This window comes from Adiantum capillus-veneris, chromosome 17 (genome assembly GCF_014529385.1).
Source record: "Adiantum capillus-veneris isolate H3 chromosome 17, ASM1452938v2, whole genome shotgun sequence".
NCBI lineage: Eukaryota > Viridiplantae > Streptophyta > Polypodiopsida > Polypodiales > Pteridaceae > Adiantum > Adiantum capillus-veneris.
This window is the reverse complement of record NC_140947.1, coordinates 30,028,413-30,052,384: the sequence shown is the minus strand read 5'-3', so window position 1 is coordinate 30,052,384 and position 23,972 is coordinate 30,028,413. Positions and strand designations below refer to the sequence as shown.

Here is a 23,972-nt window from a genome sequence, read left to right as displayed (position 1 = left end):
AGAGAGAAGCTTTAAACTTCACCATATGCTAAGCACTTTTTCCCTTTGCATCACTTGCAAGGAATTGCTTCATGATGGAAACTCGTAGAGTTTTACATGTCTTTGGGGCTTCACCGTTTCCACGAAGGCTAGCCTACCATTGACAAGACAATTTTTGGAAGTGCATAGCTACATGGTGTAGCTTGGAGGACTCCGTGAAGCCCTCGTCTCCAAAGGCCCATCAAATTGTTGGATGAAGGCCAATACTTTGTTGGTAGCGCCAAAGGTGCCATCATAGGTGAGAAAAGAGATACTCTTTCCTCTTTCTTTGAACTTCTTTAGCTTTTGTGACCTTTGCCATGCAGGGTAAGATTTGTGATGTCCTCCCCTCTTGTATTCTCTAGGAGAATAGCCATAGCTTTCATCGGTAGAGGAGGAAGATGAAAATAATGAGAAGAGGGTGACCTCGTCCTTTTCTTCCTTGTTTCCTCTCTTCCCTTTTGGAGTGATGAGGAGAAGACTATGGGTTAAAAGGACTATGGGTTAACCATTTCCTCTTGGGAGGAGTTGGCGATTGTCTAGACCACCATCTTCATGGAGCCACATCTTTTGAGGAACTTAGGGAGTCATTACTTTCTCATTCTTTGGATTCCTCCTCTCGTATGGGAGAGAGTCTTCTTTTGGGGGTCTCAGCAAGAGGCCTGCTAAGCTCTCCCTCCTCTTTGAGAGGAAAGGAAATTCCATAAGCACGAAGTTGTTGAGTAACTTTAGCTTGCAAAGAGGGGTTGCCCATAGCTTGTTTCAACCTAGTAACAAGATAATTAACAAACATGGGGGCATCATCATTAACACCTTCATGTGTAAAATCAAAGTTGTCAATGTTCATTCTACTCTCTTGGTTATTTTCAGCCATGTTAATTAAACTTAGGTGTTTACTTAGTGTATGCTTTGGCAATTCAAAACCTTAGTTGTTACTCCTCTTAGCCTTTGAAAATAGGCACTTAAGTATCTACACCCACGGCTCGAATTGGCTAACTATAGAGAGTAGTGTAGTGAGTCTAACATAGCAAAGTTGCCGAGGGATAGCGACTTTCAAACTTCTTATGGCTCAATAATGGTAAAGCCGTAGGAAAGTCTAAAAAGACTCCATTATTAAGACCAAAGCTCCCAAGGTGTGCACCATATCCCACATAGTGGGCTCAACAAAACCGATAATAGATCCCAATCCCACTTACCCTAATATAATTAACAAAATAAACCATTAATAGGCTACTTAAGGACCTCTCTTCTTAAGCAAGAAAAGAGAAACCAAACGCTTTGATACCAATGTAATGGAAATGGCATATGAACTTTGAGAGTAGCGGAATTAGGAAATTAGGTGAAGCACTTTTGAGAGATTACTTTGTGAGCATAGCGGGTGAATTCAATTGATGGTAGCAACATAAACATGGTACTTAGTTAACTTGGCATGAACAATACTTTTGCAAGAGAGAGAGTTTAGAGAACATGACAATAGTTGAGGACCGGATTCATATGGAGCCGGTCCCCCCTCCAATAGGCATTTGTATTATAGTTTCTCCCATCAAGAGAGACTTGGTACAATACAATCTTTGCGTTCCTTGTGACCTACGTGATGCCATGAAGCTGGAAAGCCTCATGCATCACAAGCATAACATAAACTTGTAGAAAGAATCAACTATCCCAAGCCTCAGTCCCAAGGCCTCAAACACCTTCAAAGCTGGAGAGAGATAGCGGGGAATGAGAGTAGGGAAGAGGAAGAAGAAACATTCCATACGAGAAAGAAATAGTTCCTCACTTATCATTACTCTTCTTTCTAGCATACATAATAGCATATTAATGGAGATGGAGAAGATGGCAAGCTTAAGCATTGAAGCATGGATCTTGCTTGGATTTGTATTCCATAGCCAAGAGTGTTGATGTAGGCTCTCACTTCTCACAAGCTTGGAGAAGGATGTGATATTCCTCCACTTTCACCAAGTGAGAATGGCCTTCCAAAATGAGTGAGTGTGTGGAGTATATCCCCCTAGCACCCCCCTTCCTTGCTTTGGGTGAAATTTCTACATGCTACAAGCTCATTGGACCCCTCTCCCCCTAGCCAATCACATGCAGCCTGCAATCAAGCACATGGGTAGTCTTTTGACAAGTGTCCTCCTTACCCCTTAGAGAGAGAGAGAGAGCTTGAAAATATCGAGATATTTATTAGATGGAAGTAGAATCTCATTGGACCCCTCTTTAGCCCAACCAATAGGATTCAAGCACACCATGTGGTTAAGCTTAGTGAGAGTCTGACATGTGTCGCATGTGCTCTTTTAGAATTTGTTGGAATTAGGGCTGCAAAGAAACACACACAGCTTGGAGAAGATGAAGGAAGCTCAAGGGACACAATAGAGAGTGTAATACTTAGTGTGCAATGGAAAGATAGATAGCCCTAGAGTGATGGGCGTATATACACTGCACGGGGGAGAAAACCTCCAAAAGAGGGAAAAAAGTGTGTTCACACACATCACTACCACATGTATATGGTAACAAATCCCCCCTGGAGTGATGCGGTGAATGAGAGCTGGCACATGAGTAAAGGGAAGTGCCATGCCCTAAGGACATGATCAGTCCACAAAGGAGAGTAAGCCCAAAGCTTTGCAAAAAGCTTCAAGCTTCTCACGAGACAATGCCTTTGTGAAAAGATCTGCAAGGTTGTCCTGTGTTGGCACATAAGCCAAGCTGATCTCTCCTGCTGAGAGCCTCTCCCTGACATAGTGGTAATGCACCTCAATGTGCTTTGTGGGAGCATGAAAAACTGGGTTCCTCGCAACTGCGTGGCAGCCATCCAATTTTTTGAATTCTGTGCTTCATCAAAAGACAGAGGCTTCTCAACATCATGTAAGCTAGACACAACCAAAGCATAACAATCTGATGCATAAGATGCATGGTGAGAGCCTGAACGAGTACGACTAGACAAAGGTGCATCCAATTTACTGTCACGCAAAGTGAGCACCAGCCATTTTGGCATACCTCTAGCCTGGTCATTTACAGCCCTTTCCTCATCAAGTACATCATGTACATCTGCATCAGTATTAGGCTGATCTAAAACATTTTCAAAAATCCCCATAGGCTGTACATGTGCCTCATTGGAACTTACATTCGTATTCCACCACTGAAAAGAGGCAACAAAGTGTCATAAATGTCATGTGAGCTTACATTACTGTCTCTAGTACATGACAGCAAGGGCTGAACAGAATCTTCCACAAACACTACATCCCGTGAAACCAAAATATGCTTTGTTTGCGGATGATATAACCTGTAACCTTTTCTTTCAGCACTATAAGCAACAAAAATACATTTGACAACCTTATCATCCAGTTTTCTGCGCTGTGTTTGTGGCACCAAAGCATATGCCAAACAGCCAAAAACACGCATGTGCTCAATAGAAGGCTCTCTATCATGCCATGATTCATATGGAGTAATAGGCTGCAAGGCTTTTGTAGGACACCTGTTAAGTACATAAGTGGCACACATGATGGCCTCAAGCCAAAAAGAATGCGGCAAAGCTTGACTTTTGACCATACATCGTGCCATTTTGGTCACTGACCTATTTTTTCTCTCAGCAACATCATTTTGCTGAGGTGTATAAGGCATTGTACATTGGTGTTTTATCCCACGACTAGCCAGAAATACATTAAATTCATGAGACATATACTCCCTCCCTCGATCGGAACAAAGGGTGCCCATAGTACATTTTGAGACATTTTCAGCCATAGCCAGAAATTTTTTGAAGCACATAAAAACTTCAGACATCTCTTTAAGCGGAAATACCCATGCATGCGTGGAGTAATCATCAATGAAAGTCACTAAGTAAAGGTAATTGCCCACGGACGGAGTTTGCATGGGCCCACAAACATCACTATGCACAAGCTGCAACCTGCATATGGCCCGAAATGAACCATCCTTTGGAAACTTAGAACGCGGCATCTTACCCAAAATACAGCCTTCAAAAACATGTTTGACAGGTGCTTCAAGAGGCGGCAAAGAAGCAACCATATCAGATTTCTGCAAAGGCAGCAAACTGGCAAAATTCAGATGACCAAAACGTGCATGCCAATGTTTTGCATCTGAAATAGCCCTTGAATCTGCAACAGCATTTGCAAAATTTTGTCCACACTTGTCATACAAAGTGAGCTTATACAACCCACGACACAAAAAAGGCCAGATGCAACAATTTCATCACCAAAACTGAGATCATGAACTGTACATCTGTCATCCACAAATTTGACTACAAGTCCAAGTCTAGCAAGTGTGGATACAGACAAGAGATTCTTCTTGATCCCAGGGACATAAAGTGCATCAACAAGTGTGAACAAACTGCCATTTGCAACAGTAAGGACAATCTTTCCAACTCCCTAAACCGGATAAGAGGCATTGTTGGCACAAGTGACTGAATTCCCATGAGGGGCAGACTCGAGAGAGGTAAACAATTCATGATGTGAGGTAATGTGCTTTGTAGCACCACTGTCAAAATACCACACATGTGAATCTGCAGCAACTGACAAGCATGCATCATGGACAGCAGGATTGTAAGTGCACTCTGCGCTAAAAGCCCATTCTACATCAACATCACCATTACAGTCTCCTTTCACAGAATACTCAACAATGGCTGCATTTGTAGTCGAACCAGCATTTGCAGTGGGGCCACCCTCTTTCTTCTTAGCCTCTTTGGACTTCAACTTAGGACACGACTTGATCAAGTGATCATTATCTTTACAATAATGGCAACGCATTTTCTTTTTGCCCTTATTACCAAAATTGCCAAACAAAGTGCTGCCAGCAGAAGCATTGGGAACATAAGTTTTGTCACTCGCAGCAGAACCATAAGAAGTGGCTACATTGTTGTTACCACGCTTTCTTTGAGAAGCAATAAAAGTCTGTTCAACTGCACGCTGCCGAGTCCTATTTTTTCTGGAACAGGACAACTTCTGGAGTTCCTTGGGTCATCAGTCTCCAAGTACTAGCAAAAGTCTGGTAGGAATCTGGTAAGGCATCAAGAACAGTCTGCACAAGGGAACTATCTGAAATGACTTCACCTGCAGAAATAAGCTGCTCATTGATATCCTTGACACTAGCAAGGAAAGTGTCCATATCATCTTCCTCATGCATAATCTTCGACTCCAGCTCACACAACAAAGCAATTTTAGCCTCATTACGACTTGCATAAAGACCTGCTAGAATATCCCAAGCTTGTTTTGCAGATTTTGTCGAACGGATGTGAGGAACAATGGTGCGCTTCATAGAAAACGCAATCAATGCATGATCCTGTGCATCCTTAACATCCCAATGAGCTTGTTTTGCCGTAGGCAAAACAACTCTAGCAGCAGCAAGACCTGCAACATCCTCAACATCGCCTACATCCTCAGAACCAGGACGTACATCAATGCCCTGCACAATGTTCCAGACGCCTTTTGACACAAGAACATGTTGCATCATATAAGCCCACATAGGGTAGTTGTCCCCATCCAACCTGTCCTCAGCAGCAAACATCTTGAACATATCTGTGTTGTTGTCAGCCATTGTAAATGCTGCACCTGATGTAAAAACTGCCCGAAAATGGGAGAAACCAAGCGGGAACAACACGTGCTATATAGCACAAACCGTAGAAGACTATGAGGTATGTGTTATATAGCACAAACCGTAGAAGACTATGAGGTACGTGTTATGCAAAAAACGGCACTGACAAAAATTCTACACAAAATGACGAAATAGCCTGTGCAGTACTGCCTGTAGTGGAAACGGAGGCCGAAATGAGCCCAAATAAAAAATCTGAGCAGACTCAGCTCTACGAGCTGTCCCAAAATATTTGTCGACCTGCGAATGCTCGCCAAAGCTCACTGAAATCAGAGAAAGTGAGCAGGCGTGTGCTGGAGCAGCTGGCGACTAAGCCCGGGAGGACGTAACCTGCTCTGATACCAATTGTTGGAATTAGGGTTGCAGAGAAACACACACAGCTTGGAGAAGATGAAGGAATCTCAAGGCACAAAATAGAGAGTGTAATACTTAGTGTGCAATGGAAACATAGATAGCCCTAGAGTGATGGGCGTATATACAATGCACGGGGGGAAAACCCTCCTAAAGAGGGAAAAAATGCCACGGCGGTCCTAGTGTGTTCACACACGTCACTACCACATGTATATGGTAACATAATTCCCCTAACTTTGAGATTTTTATGCATAGGAAGTTTCTCAAGCAACTTCCTCATTAAGTGTGTAGGTTCTCTTTTTGACTCAAGTATCTTACTCCCATGCATAGGAAGCTTCTCAAGAAACTTCCTCATTAAATATGACAAGTACCTCAAGTACCTTAGTCATCAAGCATGACAAGCACCTTAGGTGGAGTTCCCACCTCAAGCACATCCCTAGCTTGCTTAAGTTTAGGTCTGGTTGCCACCTGAAGCACAGCCCTAGCTTGCTTAAGTTTAGGTCGGGTTCCCACCTCAAGCTCAACAGTTAGCTTGCTGAAGGTGAAAGGACTTTTAACACTAACCATTAGATGCTTTAATGAAGCTAACCCTAAGGTCTTTTAAGCTTCATTAGTTAACCTTGCTCTTTGACTGACCATCTCTCATTTTGGCCCCTTTACCATTGGCCTCGTGTTGAGATAGATCCGTAAGCACATGTCTATATTCTAACCCTTGTTCCTGTTTATTATCCCATATTAAATGATCAGTTTAATATGAGAAAATTAGTTGGGTTGGTTAGATATGAGATATTTAATGACACTCCTAGAGAATACAAGAGGGGAGGACATTGCAATCATACCTAGCATGGCGAAGATCGCAAAAGCTCAAGAAGTTCAAGAGGGAGGAAAGAGTATCTCTTTTCTCACCTATGATGGCACCTTTGGAGCCACGATAAAGTATTGGCCTTCATCCAATAATTTGATGTGGCCTTTGGAGACGAGGGATTCATGGAGTCCTCCAAGCTACACCATGTATATGCACTTCCATACATCGGCTCGTCAATGGTGTGCTAGCCTTTGTGGCAATGATGAAGCCCCAAAGACATGGAAAACTCTACGAGTTTCCATCATGAAGCAATTACTTGCAAGTGATGCAAAGGACAAAGTACTTACCAAATGGTGAAGTTTGAAGCTTCTCTTACATGATTCTATTCACAAATATGTGGACAAGTTTTGGGATTTACATCTCAAGGCTACTGTCTTCCAAAAGATAGACTTTGTCGAGCAAAAGCAACAAATTTGTGTGGGATTACCTGAAGAAATGGCCACGTATGTCAACTCCCAACGGCCTGGTTCCATCATCGAAGTAATCCACCACACCATGGTTGCTTCCCGCATCAATTTTCAACAAGGGGCTAGACGGAATGTCAAACCCGTGGAAAACAAAGACAAAAATGATGCAAAGGGAAAAACCAATGCCCAAAATTCTTCCCAAGGTACTCCCTACTACAACAACAATAGGTCCAAGGAGAAGGGAGTTTACAAAGGTAAAAAAAACTCTCTCATGAAGAGCTTGAAGCTTTTCACAAGGACCATAAGTGTTTTAAGTGTGGGGAGCAAGGATATGGCTATCGTTCTTGCCCCAAGAAAAATGCTCGCAATGAGACTCCTAGGGCTTCCACCATCGAAGCTCCAAAAGAGGATCCTCATTGCAAAGGATCATCTCTCTCATATGCTTGGGGAAAGGTAAGGTAGCATGATGCCTTCATCTTTTTTGACTATGGATCTACTCGCAACTTCATATCAACGGAGTTGGCCATTAAGTTGGGCATTCAAGCTGTCGACATAAGAGATGTTTTAACGGCGCGGCTGACACAACTTTCAAGGGACAACAAGCCTCCGTTACTCCCTTGATTGGGAAGTTGAGGCTTCATGTCCAAATCTATGTCGACAAAGAAGACTTTTTCATCTCTCCTCTCCAACATGAGGATGCTATCCTAGGGGCACCATGGTTTGATCGCATGGCTGCCAACATGAAGTTCCCTCAAAGGAGAATCTACTTCATCTACATGGGAGAGAACATGTATATAGATGCTAATGAGTCTGGTCGTACTATACCACTTGTAAATTCACCAACTTTTGATCAGTCAATGAAAAGCTCGATTTTTATGAACATGATTTTTGTCAAAGAATCCACTAATGATGCTAATGGTTTATCAAATAAAAATGGTAGGAATCAAGAAGAGTTAGACTTGTCTACTTTTCTAAATGGATTCCAAGATGTTTTCATGTGCCTCGGATAGAATATCTGCTCGATAAGCTACAAGGTTCTACCTACTTCAGTAGGATTGACCTTAAAAGTGGCTATCATCAAATAAGGATAGTGGATGAAGATATCTTGAAGACCGTGTTTTGTACAACGTATGGTCTTTATGAATATCTAGTCATGCCTTTTGGCTTGACCAATGCACCAGCCACATTCAATCGTTTGATGGAGAAAATATTTAGACCCTACCGCAAGTTCCCTAGAGTGTTCTTTGATGATATCATGATCTACTCCAAGTCCTTGGAGGAACACAAGCAACATCTCCAAGTGATTTTTCAAGCATTGAGGGAGAACAAGCTTTTTCTCAACCAAAAGAAAAGTGAATTTTTCCTTCAAGAGATTCAATACTTGTCATATTATCTCTTATTATGGTATCCATATGGATCCATCGAAGTAAGAGGTAGTAAAAGCATGGCCTAATCCAAGGAATCTACATGAGCTAAGAAGCTTTATTGGTATGTGTGCATACTATAGACGCTTCATAGCAAAATTTTCTCAAATAGCAGGACCATTACATGACTTAACAAAGAAAAACATTAAGTATTGATCATGGACTACTAAGGAGCAAAAAGCTTTTGACAAGCTCAAAGAGAAGCTTACCTCTCAACCAGTCCTCATGCTTTTGGATCTCTCAAAACCCTTTGAGGTCCAATGTGATGCTTGTGGCGATTGCCTTGGAGCAATCTTGCTTCAAGAAGGGCATTCCATAGCATATGAGAGCCGAAGGCTCAATACGGATGAACATGCCTTGGGAATTTATGAGAAAGAGCTTTTAGCTATTCTACATACCCTAAACACATGAAAACACTATTTATTAAGGACTCCATTCATTTTACGCATAGACCACCAAAATCTCAAGTACTTCATGATGCAAACCAAGCTTTCCGACAAACAAATGAAGTGGTTAAATTTTCTTTCATAATTTTATTTTCATATTGCTCACATTGCTTGTAAGCACAATCAAGTGGCTGATGCACTTTCACGACGACCAAAAGTCAATGTTGTGTCTATAGCAACTCACAATGATCTATCTTCCATGATAGATATTTATGTTATTAACCCTGACTTCAAAAATGTAATATCAGTCCTTGCTTTGGGGAAGAAATAGGAACCATTCACCTTACAGGATGGTTATCTTCTCCATGGCAATAGGCTATATGTTACCCACTCCCTTTGTGAGAACGTCTTGTATGAATCCCATGCTCCTCCCTATGTGGGGCATAGAGGCATTCAACCTACTCTTCGAGGAGTAGAGACATACTTGTATTGGCCTACCATGAAAGTGGACATACAAGAGTATGTTTCAAAATGTGTTGTATGCCAAAAGATTAAGTATGATAAAGGGAAGAAACCTGGATTACTCCAGCCATTTCCAATCCCTAATTCACCATGGGAGAGTATATCTATGGATTTTATCTTTGGATTACCCAAGTCTATCCATGGGAATACGAGAATATGGACAATAGTCGACAAGTTTAGCAAGCAAACACATTTTATTCCTATAAAAAAGGCTATTAAGGCACACCAAATGGCAACCATCTTCATATCTCAGATTTTCAAACACCATGGATTACCAACATCCATCGTGTCGGATAGAGATCCTAGAATGACCATTAATTTTTGGAAAGGTCTCTTTGAAAATCTAGGTATAAGATTGAATTTCTCTTTGGTCTACCACCCACAAACGGATGGCCAGAGTGAGAAAGCCAATCTTACAATGCTCGATCTACTAAAGACTTATGTTAAAGAAGTAGATCAACGATCACAATGGGAGAAGTACTTACCCCTTGTAAAGTATGTGTACAATAATAATGTCCACACTACTACAGGAAAATCACCTTTTGAGATCATAGAGGGAAGACCTAAAAGTCCCTTGCTACTTAAAGTACATGGGAAGATCTTCGCTGCTTATGAGTATAGCCGTGATATTCAAGAATCTTTTCAAAAGGTTAAGGAGGCTATATCCATCTCTCAACAAAGGCAGAAAGTTGCTGCTGACAAGCATAGAAGGGCCTTAACGTTCAAAGAAAATGATTGGGTCTTACTTAAGTTTCCCAAGGCTCGATTGAGGCAAACGACGGGCAAAAATCCTACAGGCCATCAAAAGTATTATGCTAAATTAGCAAAAAGATACTATGGTCCTTTTCAAATCTTGAATCCAATCAATGACATGGCTTATCAACTCAAGTTTCCCAACCATTGGCTCATACACAATGCTTTTCATGTGAGCCTACTTAATCCCTACAAAAGAGAGCCACCAATAGAACCAATTATTGAAGACCCTCCAAAAATCGAAGACCTAGAAGAGGTGCTACAACCCAAAGCTATCCTTCAGCATGAAGACAAGGTACTACGGCATGGTAAGATTATCCAACAATATCTTATTAAGTTCAAAAATTATCCATTTGAAGATGCTAGATGGATGGAAGGAATACAACTAAAGGATAGTATGAACCTTGTCAATGCTTACAATGTTGCACTAGAGTAAGCAAATGTAAATGCTTTCTAAATGAACAATGTTTTTGTCTTATAAGACTAACCCTCTTTTGTGCACAAATTTAAATAGTATGCATGCTTAGAATCATGTTTGTGATGACGACGTCACTCGAATACCAAGTAGAATTTGTCACTCTGTACTTTGGGAGTATGATATGGACTAAAGAGCAGACATGCTTGCGGTAGCTTCGTCTCCCAAGCACCAAATGGACTAGTCATCCATTCTGGAATGATGTCACATGGTGAAAAGGGATCCTCTACCCGCTAAGAAACGTAGACTAATGACTAAGACTTTATCTCTTCTACCTCATAGTCGAGGAGGACTATGTAATGTCATAAAATCTAATATCTAACGAACCCAAATGATTTTCTCATATTAAACTGATCATTTAATGTGGGAGAATAAATGGGAACAAGTGTTAGAATATAGACATGTGTTTATTGGATATGTCTCAACACAGGCCAAGCATTACAAGAGGTTATGTGCCCTTGTGACGTTTTTAGTGATGGAAATACATTGGGTTTTTATACTCCCTGGCATCACTAAGACTGTCGCTAATAGCGTCACGACAAGAACGTCCCTATATGCATCGTTATCTACATCGCTACATGCATCGCTATATAGCAACGCTTATAGCGACGCCCGAGAGTAAAAAGTTTTGGGTGGCAGGGCATTCACCCATCAACCATATTGAATGTTTCAATAATAGAGTAAACCTAAATGAATCCAAGATAAGCTAAGATTCACCTTTGAAAGAAAGTGCAAGGTATAGACCCAAAGTAGTCACCCATAAGACAATATAACCATTAACTCCATCATACATAGTATTGTTTGCAAAATAAAGATAGAATAAAGATACAAAACTGACAAAAGTAACTTGATGAAAGTAAATCAATAACAATTGTACACATCATAGGCAAAATCACTTGATTGCTAAGCTTTGCAAATGTAATAGTTACAACACCATTGTCATTATTGAGAAAATATACATGCTTTTCCAATAGTTACAAAAAGACATATGCACATCATCTCATTATACATGCTATGACAAAAGGAAACTAATGCTATCTAGCTACGGCTAGACTGACGTCGTCTAATCAGACGTCTCATCGCGTCTAAGCGACGTATCTGTCGAATTTTGCATAAAAAAATAATAAGACTTTCTCTAAGTATAAACATATAATTTACAAAACAATACATCAAATGGAAAAGAGTAAACCCTAATACTAACCATGCCACCGCGAGAACTCAGAATTTCCACCAGGGTGTTTAAGCCCTTTTTGCCTGTGTACTTGCGCTCGTACGGTGTGGGGTCACGTCGTGTCATTGACCACTGTTCAAAACATACAAAGAATCCATTATGTTAGAATTTAAAAGTACAAATAGACATAACTACCAAACCTAAAGAGCAACGCAAAAACAATTACAAAATCGGCCTCAAATGATGGCCACCCGCCGCTCCCTAAGTGGTGCGAGCTCCCTGCCTCTACTCGCGCTTTGGCTGTCTCCTTTTGTTGTTTCCACTTGTCAACATTCTCGCGTGCTGCTTGCTTCACATTCTTCCAATCTTCTTTGGCCAGCCAATCTGGTCTGTTCCACCCATGCTTTATTGATTTTGTACTTCAAAACGCTTGTGCTTGCAGTATTCACGCATTCGAACCTTCATCAGGTCTTCATTGAAGTGCTCATCCCGACTTGACACGGGAAACTTGTCATGCAGCATGTTGATGACTCTAACTTTTAATTCACTTGGCACTTCACTCCAAGTGTTTAGTATATAGTGTCTAAGCACCTGAGAGCAAAGACCGCATATGCGCGAGATCACCTTCTTGCCTTCATCATCCAAGATGATGACGTCGTTGATGTTGACGGAGTACGGCAAGCCCTCTCGCCTGTGACGCGTGAACCTGGGTGTCTCGGCAGGGGTTTCTAATGGCGTCTCGTTGGGGGTACGGATGTCAAGTGTCTCCACTGGAGTCTGGGCCCCGAAGCGAGGAGTGTCGATTGGGGTGACTCCCGGAGGAGTAGGTAGTGGTGTGTAGCCAGGAACGGCCGATAGCCGGGAAAAACCTGGTGTAGATGGTGATGACGTGGCTGGTGTGGGGGCGAGAAAAGAAGGGGAAGGTAAAGAGCCTCGTCGAACACGAGACGGTGTCGAGGCATTAGGGCGGCATCCCCACAACAACCGCCACCGTCACCACTAGAGCTTCAGTGCCTAGACGAGTGTGAAGACCCCTTTGCCTCTTCTCTAGCTGTAGCAATTCACAGCATCTTAACATCTCTTCACATCAGATCTTTGTTTGAGGGATTACTTAGCACATTACATATTGGCCTTCAATCTGAGTATCATGCCATTGAAGCTTTCCAACTTAAGGTCGCATCCGCAGAGAGGAAGAGAGGGATCACCGTTCACCTAACTCTAATTTGTTTTCCGTAATCCTGAAGGTTGTTACCATATACATGTGGTAGTGATGTGTGTGAACACACTAGGACCGCCGGGGCATTTTTTCCCTCTTTAGGAGGTTTTTTCCCCCGTGCATTGTATATACGCCCATCACTCTAGGGCTATCTATCTTTCCATTGCACACTAAGGAATACACTCTCTATTGTGTACCTTGAGCTTCCTTCGTCTTCTCCAAGCTGTGTGTGTTTCTCTGCAACCCTAATTCCAACAATTGGTATCAGAGCAGGTCACGTCCTCCCGGGCTTAGTCGCCAGCTGCTCCAGCACACGCCTGCTCACTTTCTCCGATTTCAGTGAGCTTTGGCAAGCGTTCGCAGGTCGAAAAATATTTTGGGCGAGCTCAAGAGCTCGGTCTGCTCAGAATTTTGATTTGGGCTCATTTCGGCCTCCGTTTCCACTACGGGCAGTACTGCACAGGCTATTTCGTCATTTTGTGCAGATTTTCTGTCAGTGCCGTTTTCTGCATAACAGGTGCCTTATAGTCTTCTACGGTTTGTGCTATATAGCACAAGTTGTTCCCGCTCCATTTCTCCTATTTTCGGGCAGTTTTCACATCAGGTGCAGCATTTACCATGGCTGACAACAACAACACAGATGTGTTCAAGATGTTTGCTGCTGAGGACAGGTTGGATGGGGACAACTACCCTATGTGGGCTTATATGATGCAACACGTTCTTGTGTCAAAAGGTGTCTGGAACATTGTGCAGGGCATTGATGTACGTCCTGGTTCTGAAGATGTAGGCGATGTTGAGGATGTTACAGGTCTTGCTGCAAGGATTGCAGCTGTTAGAGTTGTTTTGCCTACGGCAGAACAAGCTCGTTGGGATGTTAAGGATGCGCAGGCTCATGCATTGATTGCGTTGTCTGTGAAGCGCACCATTATTCCTCACATCCGTTCAGCAAAATCTGCAAAACAGGCTTGGGATATTCTAGCAGGTCTTTATGCAAGCTGCAATGAGGCTAAAATTGCTTTGCTGCGTAAAGAGCTAGAGTCGAAGATTATGCATGAGGAAGATGATATGGACACTTTCCTTGCTAGTGTCAAGGATATCAATGAGCAACTCATTTCTGCAGGTGAAGTCATTTCTGACAGTTCCCTTGTGCAGACTGTTCTTGATGCCTTACCAGATTCCTACCAGACTTTTGCTAGTACTTGGAGACTGATGACCCAAGGAAATCCTGAAGTTGTCAAGTTTGATGCATTATGCACATTGCTGTTGCAAGAGTCACTTTCTAGAAAAAACAGGACTAGGCAGCGTGCAGTTGAACAGGCTTTTATTGCTTCTCAAAGAAAGGGTGGTAACAGTAATGCAGCCACTTCTTATGGTTCTGCTGCGAGTGGCAAAAATTCTGTTCCTAATGCTTCTGCTGGCAGCACTTCGTCTGGCAATTCTGGTGATAAGGGCAAAAAGAAGATGCGTTGCCATTATTGTAAAGCCAATGATCACTTGATCAAGTCGTGTCCTAAGTTGAAGGCCAAAGAGGCTAAGAAGAAAGAGGGTGGTTCCACTGCAAATGCTGGTTCCACTACAAATGCAGCCATTGTTGAGTCTTCTGTGAAAGGAGATTGTGATGCTGATGTTGATGCAGAATGGGCCTTTAGCGCAGAGTGCACTTACAATCCTGCTGTCCATGATGCATGCTTGTCAGTTGCTGCAGATTCACATGTGTGGTATTTCGACAGTGGTGCTACAAAGCACATTACCTCACATCGTGAATTGTTTACCTCTCTCGAGTCTGTCCCTCATGGGAATTCAGTCACTTGTGCCAACAACGCCTCTTATCCAGTTCAGGGAGTTGGAAAGATTGTGCTCACTGCTGCTAATGGCAGTTCCTTCACACTTGTTGATGCACTTTATGTACCTGGGATCAAGAAGAATCTATTGTCTGTATCCGCACTTGCTAGACTTGGACTTGTAGTCAAATTTGTGGATGACAGATGTACAGTTCATGATCTCAGTTTTGGTGATGAAATTGTTGCATCTGGGCTTTTGTGCCGTGGGCTGTATAAGCTCACTTTGTATGACAAGTGTGGACAAAATTTTGCAAATGCTGTTGCAGATTCAAGGGCTATTTCAGATGCAAAACTTTGGCATGCACGTTTTGGTCATTTGAATTTTGCCAGTTTGCTGCGTTTGCAGAAATCTGATATGGTTGCTTCTTTGCCGCCTCTTGAAGCACCTATCAAACATGTTTGTGAAGGCTGTATTCTGGGTAAAATGCAGCGTTCTAAGTTTCCAAAGGATGGTTCAGTTAGGGCCACATGCAGGTTGCAGCTTGTGCATAGTGATGTTTGTGGGCCCATGCAAACTCCGTCCTTGGGCAATTACCTGTACTTCGTGACTTTCATTGATGATTACTCCAGGCATGCGTGGGTATTTCCGCTTAAAGCGAAGTCCGAAGTTTTTATGTGCTTCAAACAATTTTTGGCTATGGCTGAAAATGTCTCAAAATGTACTATGGGCACCCTCCGTTCCGATCGAGGGGGGGAGTATATGTCTCATGAATTTAATGCATTTCTGGCTAGTCGTGGGATAAAACACCAATGTACAGTGCCTTATACACCTCAGCAAAATGGTGTTGCTGAGAGGAAAAACTGGTCACTAACGGAAATGGCACGATGTATGGTCAAAAGTCAAGCTTTGCCGCATTCTTTTTGGCTTGAGGCCATCATGTGTGCCACTTATGTACTTAACAGGTGTCCTACGAAAGCTTTGCAGTGTATTACTCCATATGAAGCATGGCATGATAGAAAACCTTCTATTGAGCACATGCGTGTTTTTGGTTGTTTGGCATATGCTTTGGTGCCACAAGTGCAGCGCAAAAAATTGGATGATAAGGCTGTCAAATGTATTTTTGTTGGTTATAGTGCTGAAAGCAAAGGTTACAGGTTGTATCATCCGCAAACAAAACGTATTCTGGTTTCACGGGATGTAGTGTTTGTGGAAGATTCTGTTCAACCCTTGCTGTCATGTACTAGAGACAGTAATGTAAGCTCACAGGACATTTATGACACTTTGTTGCCTCTTTTCAGTGGTGGAAATACGAATGTAAGTTCCAATGAGGCAAATGTACAGCCTATGGGGGTTTCTGAAAATGTTTTAGAACAGCCTATTACTGATGCAGATGTACATGATGTACTTGATGAGGAAAGGGCTGAAAATGAGCAGGCTAGAGGTATGCCAAAATGGCTGGTGCACACTTTGCGTGACAGTAAATTGGATGCACCTTTATCTAGTCGTACTCGTTCAGGCTCTCGCCATGCATCTTATGCATCAGATTGTTATGCTTTGGCTGTGTCTAGTTTACATGATGTTGAGGAGCCTCTGTCTTTTGATGAAGCACAGAATTCAGAAAATTGGATTGCTGCCATGAAATCAGAATATGATGCACTTATAGAGAATGACACATGGACTTTATGTGATTTGCCTCCTGGCAAAAAGGCCATTGGTACGAAGTGGGTTTACAAGTTGAAACGCAAGCCGGATGGTGAGATCGATCGCCATAAGGCTCGACTTGTTGCAAAGGGTTATGCACAACAAAAAGGCATAGATTATGAAGAGACTTTTGCTCCCACTTGTCGTATGACTACTGTGCGTTTTCTATGTGCATTGGCAGCTCATTTTGGTTGGGATGTACATCAATCAGACATTGTTACTGCTTTCTTGAATGGTGACATATTTGAGGAAGTTTATGTAACGCAGCCTCGCGGTTTTGTCATAAAAGGACAAGAGGACAAAGTGTGCAAATGTAAGAAGGCTTTGTATGAAGCAATCTCCTCGTGCTTGGTATGAGAAAGCTGACACTCATTTGGTTAAACGAGGCTTTCGTAACAGTCCAACAGAAAGCACATTGTATGTAAAGCGTGAGGATGATGTATTTCTCATTGTGGTTCTTTATGTTGATGATTTGCTGATCACTGGACCAAATGAGAGACATATTGCTGAATTTAAGGCTGATTTGAATGCTACTTTCAAGATGAAAGATTTGGGGCTGTTGCATCATTACTTGGGTATACAGTTTAAGCAGTGTGATGGTGGTATTGCCTTGTGTCAGAAAAGTTACATAGAGACATTGCTATGTAAGTTTGGACTTGAGGATTGCAAACCTATTGCCACTCCCATGGAAACAGGTTTGAAGTTGAGTCTACATGATGCTGGCGATCCTGCTGATGTCACTCTTTACCAAACTGCTGTTGGCTGCCTCATTTATGTATGCAACACGAGGCCAGATATTCAGTTTGCAGTCTCGCAGGTCAGCAGATTTATGCATAGCCCAGGGTCTAAGCATTGGCAGGCTGTCAAGAGGATTTTCCACTACCTTAGTGGCACTTTACATCTTGGCTTGTTTTATCCCAAGGGGGGATCATTGCCGCCAGACTTACATGCTTTTTCAGACTCAGATTGGGCTGGTTGTTTTGACACGCGAGTGTCCACAAGTGGTTTTTGTTTCATGCTTGGCAGTTCATGTATATCATGGTTGAGCAAGAAGCAACCTACTGTGGCCACTTCGAGTTGTGAGGCTGAGTACAGGGCAGTCTTCACAGCTACGGTTGAGTGTGTATGGCTCAGACGCCTTATGGCTGACTTGGGTGTTGGACAGGACACTGCCAACACTATCTACACTGACAGTCAGAGTGCATTGGCAGTTGCGAGGAACCCAGTTTTTCATGCTCGCACAAAGCACATTGAGGTGCATTACCACTATGTCAGGGAGAGGCTCTCAGCAGGAGAGATCAGCTTGGCTTATGTGCCAACACAGGACAACCTTGCAGATCTTTTCACAAAGGCATTGTCTCGTGAGAAGCTTGAAGCTTTCCGCAAAGCTTTGGGCTTACTCCCCTTTGTGGACTGATCCTGTCCTCAGGGCATGGCACTTCCCTTTACTCATGTGCCAGCTCTCGTTCACCGCATCACTCCAGGGGGGATTTGTTACCATATACATGTGGTAGTGATGTGTGTGAACACACTAGGACCGCCGGGGCATTTTTTCCCTCTTTAGGAGGTTTTTTCCCCCGTGCATTGTATATACGCCCATCACTCTAGGGCTATCTATCTTTCCATTGCACACTAAGGAATACACTCTCTATTGTGTACCTTGAGCTTCCTTCGTCTTCTCCAAGCTGTGTGTGTTTCTCTGCAACCCTAATTCCAACAAAGGTAGACTCTAATATAAAAACTAAATCCAAAATCTAACCTAATTGAATATATGGTATTCGCGGATAATTAAATATGATTAGTGTGTGAGTTAATAAGTGTCAAATTCTGATGGGAATATACGTATTGTTGTGTAACTAGTGTTTGCTCTTTGGGCAAAGCTTTTATTGACATGCACTAAAATCTAATGTAATATAATTTAATCTTAAATCGAACATAAATTTAGATCTAATATAATCTTAAACTCAAAATAAACATAAATCTAACCTAAACCTAAATGTAATCTAATTTAAATCTAAATCTAATCAATTTAATCTTAAATCTTGTCTTAATTTTAAATCTAAATCTAATCTAATCTTAAACTCAACATAAACCTGAATCCAATCCAATCTTAAATCATAAACCGAAATGTAATATAATTTAAATCTAACCTAGCTAGCTAATATTTAATCTTGTCCTAATTTTAAATCTAACATAATCTTAATCTAACGTAAATCTAAATCTAACATAATCTTAAATCTAATTTAAATCTTAACCTAATTTTAAATTTAGCATAGATTTTAAATATAAGTTAAATATAATCTAACTTAATTTTAGATCTTAATCTAACCTAATTTTAATTAAATGTAATTTTAAATTTAACCTAACCCTAAATCTTAATATAACATTTCATTTCATATTTTCTCTACTTTTTTTTATCTATCTCTCTCTCTCTCTCTCTCTCTCGTTGATTTTTTTTTCTCTCTCTCACTCTCTCCCTCTTTCTCTTTCTCTTTGTTTTCTCCTCCCCCCCCCCCCCCCCCCCCCCCCCCTCTCTCTCTTTGCTTTATATCTCAGTCTCTCTTTACTTTATCTCTCATTCTCTCTCTCTCTCTCTCTCTCTCTCTCTCAAAGACACAATGTGTGTGTGTGTGTGTGTGTGTGTGTGTGTGTGTGAGAGAGAGAGAGAGAGAGAGAGAGAGAACGAGGGGAAGAGAACATGAGAGAGAGGAGAGGGAAGGAGCATGCCTGGCTCTCCTTCCTCTCCTCGTGTGTGTGTGTGTGTGTGTGTGTGTGTGTGTGTGTTGGGGGGGAAAGAAAGAGAGAGAGAGAGAGAGAGAGAGAGAGAGAGGGAGAGTGTGGGTTACCTCTTTTACTTGAGCGCCGAAAACTCAGATCTGAGATCTGAGTTTCTAGCACTCTCGGTTTATTTTTTACCCCTGTCGGTGTCGCTATGCAACAAAGAAAATAGCGACGCGCCGTGGATTTTCACTTTTGAGCATCGCACTACGAGCGTCGCTAATGTGAAGTACCTCTTATAGTGAAAGTTAAAAGGGGTCCAAATGAGAGATGGTATGTTAAAGAGCAATGCTACCGAATGGACCTTAAAGACCGTAGGGTTAGCTTCATTAAAGACCTCCAAAAGTTAGTGTTCAAAAGTCCTTTGACCTTAGGCAAGCTAGGGCTGACCTTGAGGTGCTTGTTAGCTTGCTAAATGTTAGTGGAAACCTTACCCAAAATCTTAAGGTGTTTCTCACATGCTTAAATGACTAAGGTCCTTGAAGTATTCAATCGAAAGTCTATAACTCTTAAGAGTCATCAACGTTTTCATGCTTGATTGACTAAGTTCTTCAAGTATTCAATTCAACCAAACGACTTAATAAGCATAAAAGACACATGTTTAAATGATCCTCCACATGCGGCCCTCAAGCTGTGCTTGAATGCTTTGGATAGGTTTTAAAGGGCTCCAATGAGAATTTAGATACATAAAAATAAATAATTAAGTTCTTTCTCTCAAAGAGGACACATGTCCAACTGAAATAATAAAATAATACGAGAGAGAGAGAGAGAGACGGTGGACCAAGCATGAGAGGGGGGTATACTCTCCCACACACACACGCACACATTCTCTCATTGTGTGGAGTGCAAAGTGCAAGCTGAGCTCCATCTTCTTCTCCAAGCTTGTTGAGAAGTGGAGAGCCTACACCAACACTCTTTGCTATGGAATGCAAATCCAACAAAGAGCCATGCTTAAACTCTTAAGCTTGTCATTCTTCATCTTTATTACTATGCTATTATGCTACACTAAGCAAGAAAAGTGATGATAAGTGAGAAAATATTTCTTTCTCCTATGGATGATTCTTCTTCCTCTTCAGTACCCTCATTCCCCGCTAGCTCTCTCCACCTTCGAAGGTGTTTGATGCCTTCGGACTGAGTCTTGGGATAGTTAATGCTTTTTTGCAAAGTTTATGTTAAGCTCATGATGCATGAATCTTTCCATGTTCATAGCATCACCAAGGTCATAAGGAACACAAAGATTGTATTGTAACAAGTCTCTTTTGATGGGAGAATCTATAATACAAACGCCTTTTGGAGGGGGGACTGGCTCCAAGTAAATCCGATCCTCAACTATTGTCATGTTCTCTAATACTCTCTCTCTTATAAAAGTATTGCTCATGCCAAGTTAATTAATTACTATGTTCATGTTGCTACCATCAATTAAGTTCACCCTCTATGTTCTCAAAGTAATCTCACAAATACTCACTCTAATTCTCTTAATTCCGCTATTCTCAAAGTTGATAGGCCATTTTCATTATATGAGGTATAAGTTGCATTACTACCACTTTTTGAATTCCTTCTATGTACACAAGTAGGGGGGCCCGATCCACTTTATTGCTATATTACTCAGAATCAAGAAAGATCATGCCTTGGGGGTCAAAGACGAACATGGAGCCGTAGTTCTAGATGGTGGTTGTCAAAGAAGACAAGCCTAAGTAGGAGGTTGAGAGGGCACCAAGCGAGAGGTGGTATGCTATGCAGGTGTCGACAGAGATAATCATGGTCAAACCTTTTTAAAAATTTTCAAGCCAATGCATTGAGCATCGAAGGCGCACTGCCTTACTAGTTAGGTCAATGATGACATAACTATAACCTGGATGGAGGTGTGTGTGTTCGAATCTTGAAGGTTGCATTCCTTTTGATGCTTGCTCGCAAATCAAAGCGAAGTTGCAGAGAAAATAATTTGGAGAGCAATAAAATATCAAAGCTCCAAGTAGGGAGTAGGGCATGAAAGATAAAGCAATAAAGTTCTTGTAGGGAGTATTTGTAAGTAGGGCGTGAAAGATTTTGAGAAAATTAAAGCTTAGTTCTTTAAGCACTTGAGCTATGCACGAACCTCATCGAGTCACCGTCCTCCTTAGGTTTCGCGTGCTCGCTCTAAGATTTTCTCAATGGCCTGCTTATTATAGATAGCGGGCTTTAGGCCAGTGGCGGGACGGGAGATCACATTGCCGTCTGTGTCAATGATGCGAGTCTGGGGCCACTGACCATAAGCTCTGAGCCCCAGGCGGAAGCGGAGCCTCTCCACTACCTCCACGTCGGAGGCCCAGAAGTAGGGTGGTGACCTCTCGCCGCGATTTGCCTCTGCAGGCTTTATCCGACTGTCCACTGTGGTTGCGAAGTTATCCTTGATTTCCTTCCCTAGCTCCTCCTTCCCGCCATCACACAGCAAAGCCACCAGCGCATTACCTGCGTAGATGTTGGTTGGCTGCCATGTTCTACCTGCTCCACCTGCTACAATAGCCTGCAACTTGCAGCATAGCTTCTCCAGCCTGCTCAGTCCTTCGCCTATTTGCAATCCCACAGTCCCTGCCATTCTTGGAAGGATGAGCTCTTGAAGGGCGGCGCATGTGGCGACAGCAGAATCTATGTACAAGTGGTGGCGGACATGCGGGTGGCGACAGCAGGCCTCGAAGGCCCTCACCTGGAAGAGCAGCGTCGGCCGGATCGGCTCTAGAAGGAGCTCAACCAGTGTATCCACCACTGTGCTGCTCGTGGCAGGGTCTTTCAGGAGAAAGGGGTATTGCTTATTCAATGGCAACCCATGAGGACTCTTGATGTTCGCCCACGCCCGCCCCAAAGCCTCCACGCTGTTGAGAGCCGACTCCGCATCCTTTCCTGCGCCAAACATCCTCTCCCGCAATGCCCAAAACAGCGCCACTTGCGACTCTATCCTTGACTCCTCCACCCACAACCCCGGCAGATTCGCTGCCGCTATCTGCTTCCACATGTCTCCTGCCCCTTTCAAATAATCGCACGCCATCGCTATACCATGCTGCCCTTTATACAAGTGCCTAATCATATCCTTGTTCAGCTGCTTTATCAAGGGCGGCCGAATGTTGCGTTTGTAATCGCCTGCAAGCTTCGTAAATGCAAAATCCAGGATGTCCACCATGTCTGCTTCCGGCAACCCCATCTCCACTCCTATCTTGTAGACCTCGTCGTGGAAGCATATGAGGCTATCCTCCTGGAGCAGCTTTAGGCCGAAGCACGCTGCCAGAGTAGTACCGAGACCCGTGCTTCCGTGGTAGCACAAGCGAAGAATGGGGCGAAGCACAGAGGAAAGGAGGGCGAAGATGGAATTGCAGAGGACGATTACGTAGAAAATACGAAGAGCAGGGGGGAGATTAATGCTAGGGCCCTCATCTGGATCGGGGTTGGTTTCCGAGAGGGCATGGCCACATTGAGAGGCGAGGACAAGGCGAACGCAGGTGGAGGCGAGGCTGGCAGCGGCGAGGATGAAGCTGAAGAACTGACCCACGAGGTCGAGACGCAGAGCGTGGGAGGCTTGGCGGTCGTCGAACTCGAAGTCTTCGGGGAGAGGGCGCTCGCGAAAGAAAGCGCGAGAGAGGAGTTTGCTGAAGGTCTGGACGATGAAGAGGCGCATGCCCTCCGCCAGCAGGAGGGCGCTGATGAGGTAGAAATCCAGGAGGCGGAGAACAGAAGCGAAGCCACCGAGCAGTACAACAGTAGCCCAAGTGAGGGCGCAGTAGCCCGTGAAGCGCGACAGAAGCTGCAGGCCTGCAACAAGAAGGGCGTTCATCTTTGCGCTGCGTGCTTTATCGTCGAAAGAGGGCGGCTTATTTTGCTGTTGCTGTTGGCGCTGCTGCTGCTGCGGCTGCCCATTTTGCTGCTGCTGGTGCGACTGCTGTACTTCATGATCCCTATTGTTTGCTTGGTGTTGCCGTTGCCCGTGTACCTCATCCATTTCAATAATTGTTTGATGTTTTCGAGGTCCAGCCATGGTTGACTGTTGTGATATTGAGAATGAGGTTGCCCAGGCAGGCTAGTTGGCAGCTGCTTAACGTCTAAGTCAAACTATGCATCTACAGATAGACTCTCCGCAGCTGGTAACTATGCATCGCGTCTTAGTCACGCGAAGCCTATGAACGCGGTGCGTCGCAAGGTTGCAGCCGATGGAGTAGAGAGAGAGGAGACAGTGACTACACTCTGGCAGAGTACAGTGGCGCCTGCAAAAGGAAGCTTGAGGCGTGTCCACCAGAAGTAAAGAAGGTACGATAGCTGAGAGAGGGACGGGGACTCCGGAGTCCGAAGCCTAAATTGACAGGCATAGTAAGCACCCTTTCATACACGAGTGAGACTAACTCCGCGTCCGATGGAGTGGCCGCCTACAGCGGTAGGAAAAAATCAAAGATCGGCTACACCTCACAATACACACAGAGCAATACAAAATGAAACCTTTACGTTGACGTCCCAACACTGTCGTTGGTGCAAGCAAGTTGAGTGAGAGCGTTAAGGAGGGGACATG

The 23,972-nt window shown here is 43.1% G+C and overlaps 1 protein-coding gene across 1 annotated transcript; it reads right to left on the bottom strand.

Annotated features, from left to right (window-relative positions):
* Positions 1-20,926: 20,926 nt before the first annotated feature.
* LOC147437002 (uncharacterized) lies at positions 20,927-23,650 on the bottom strand. The gene has a single exon (XM_086486413.1). It carries the CDS (start codon positions 23,445-23,447, stop codon positions 21,561-21,563), a length of 1,887 nt encoding a protein of 628 aa, XP_086342539.1. The 5' UTR covers positions 23,448-23,650; the 3' UTR covers positions 20,927-21,560.
* Between the last annotated feature and the right edge of the window lie 322 nt (positions 23,651-23,972).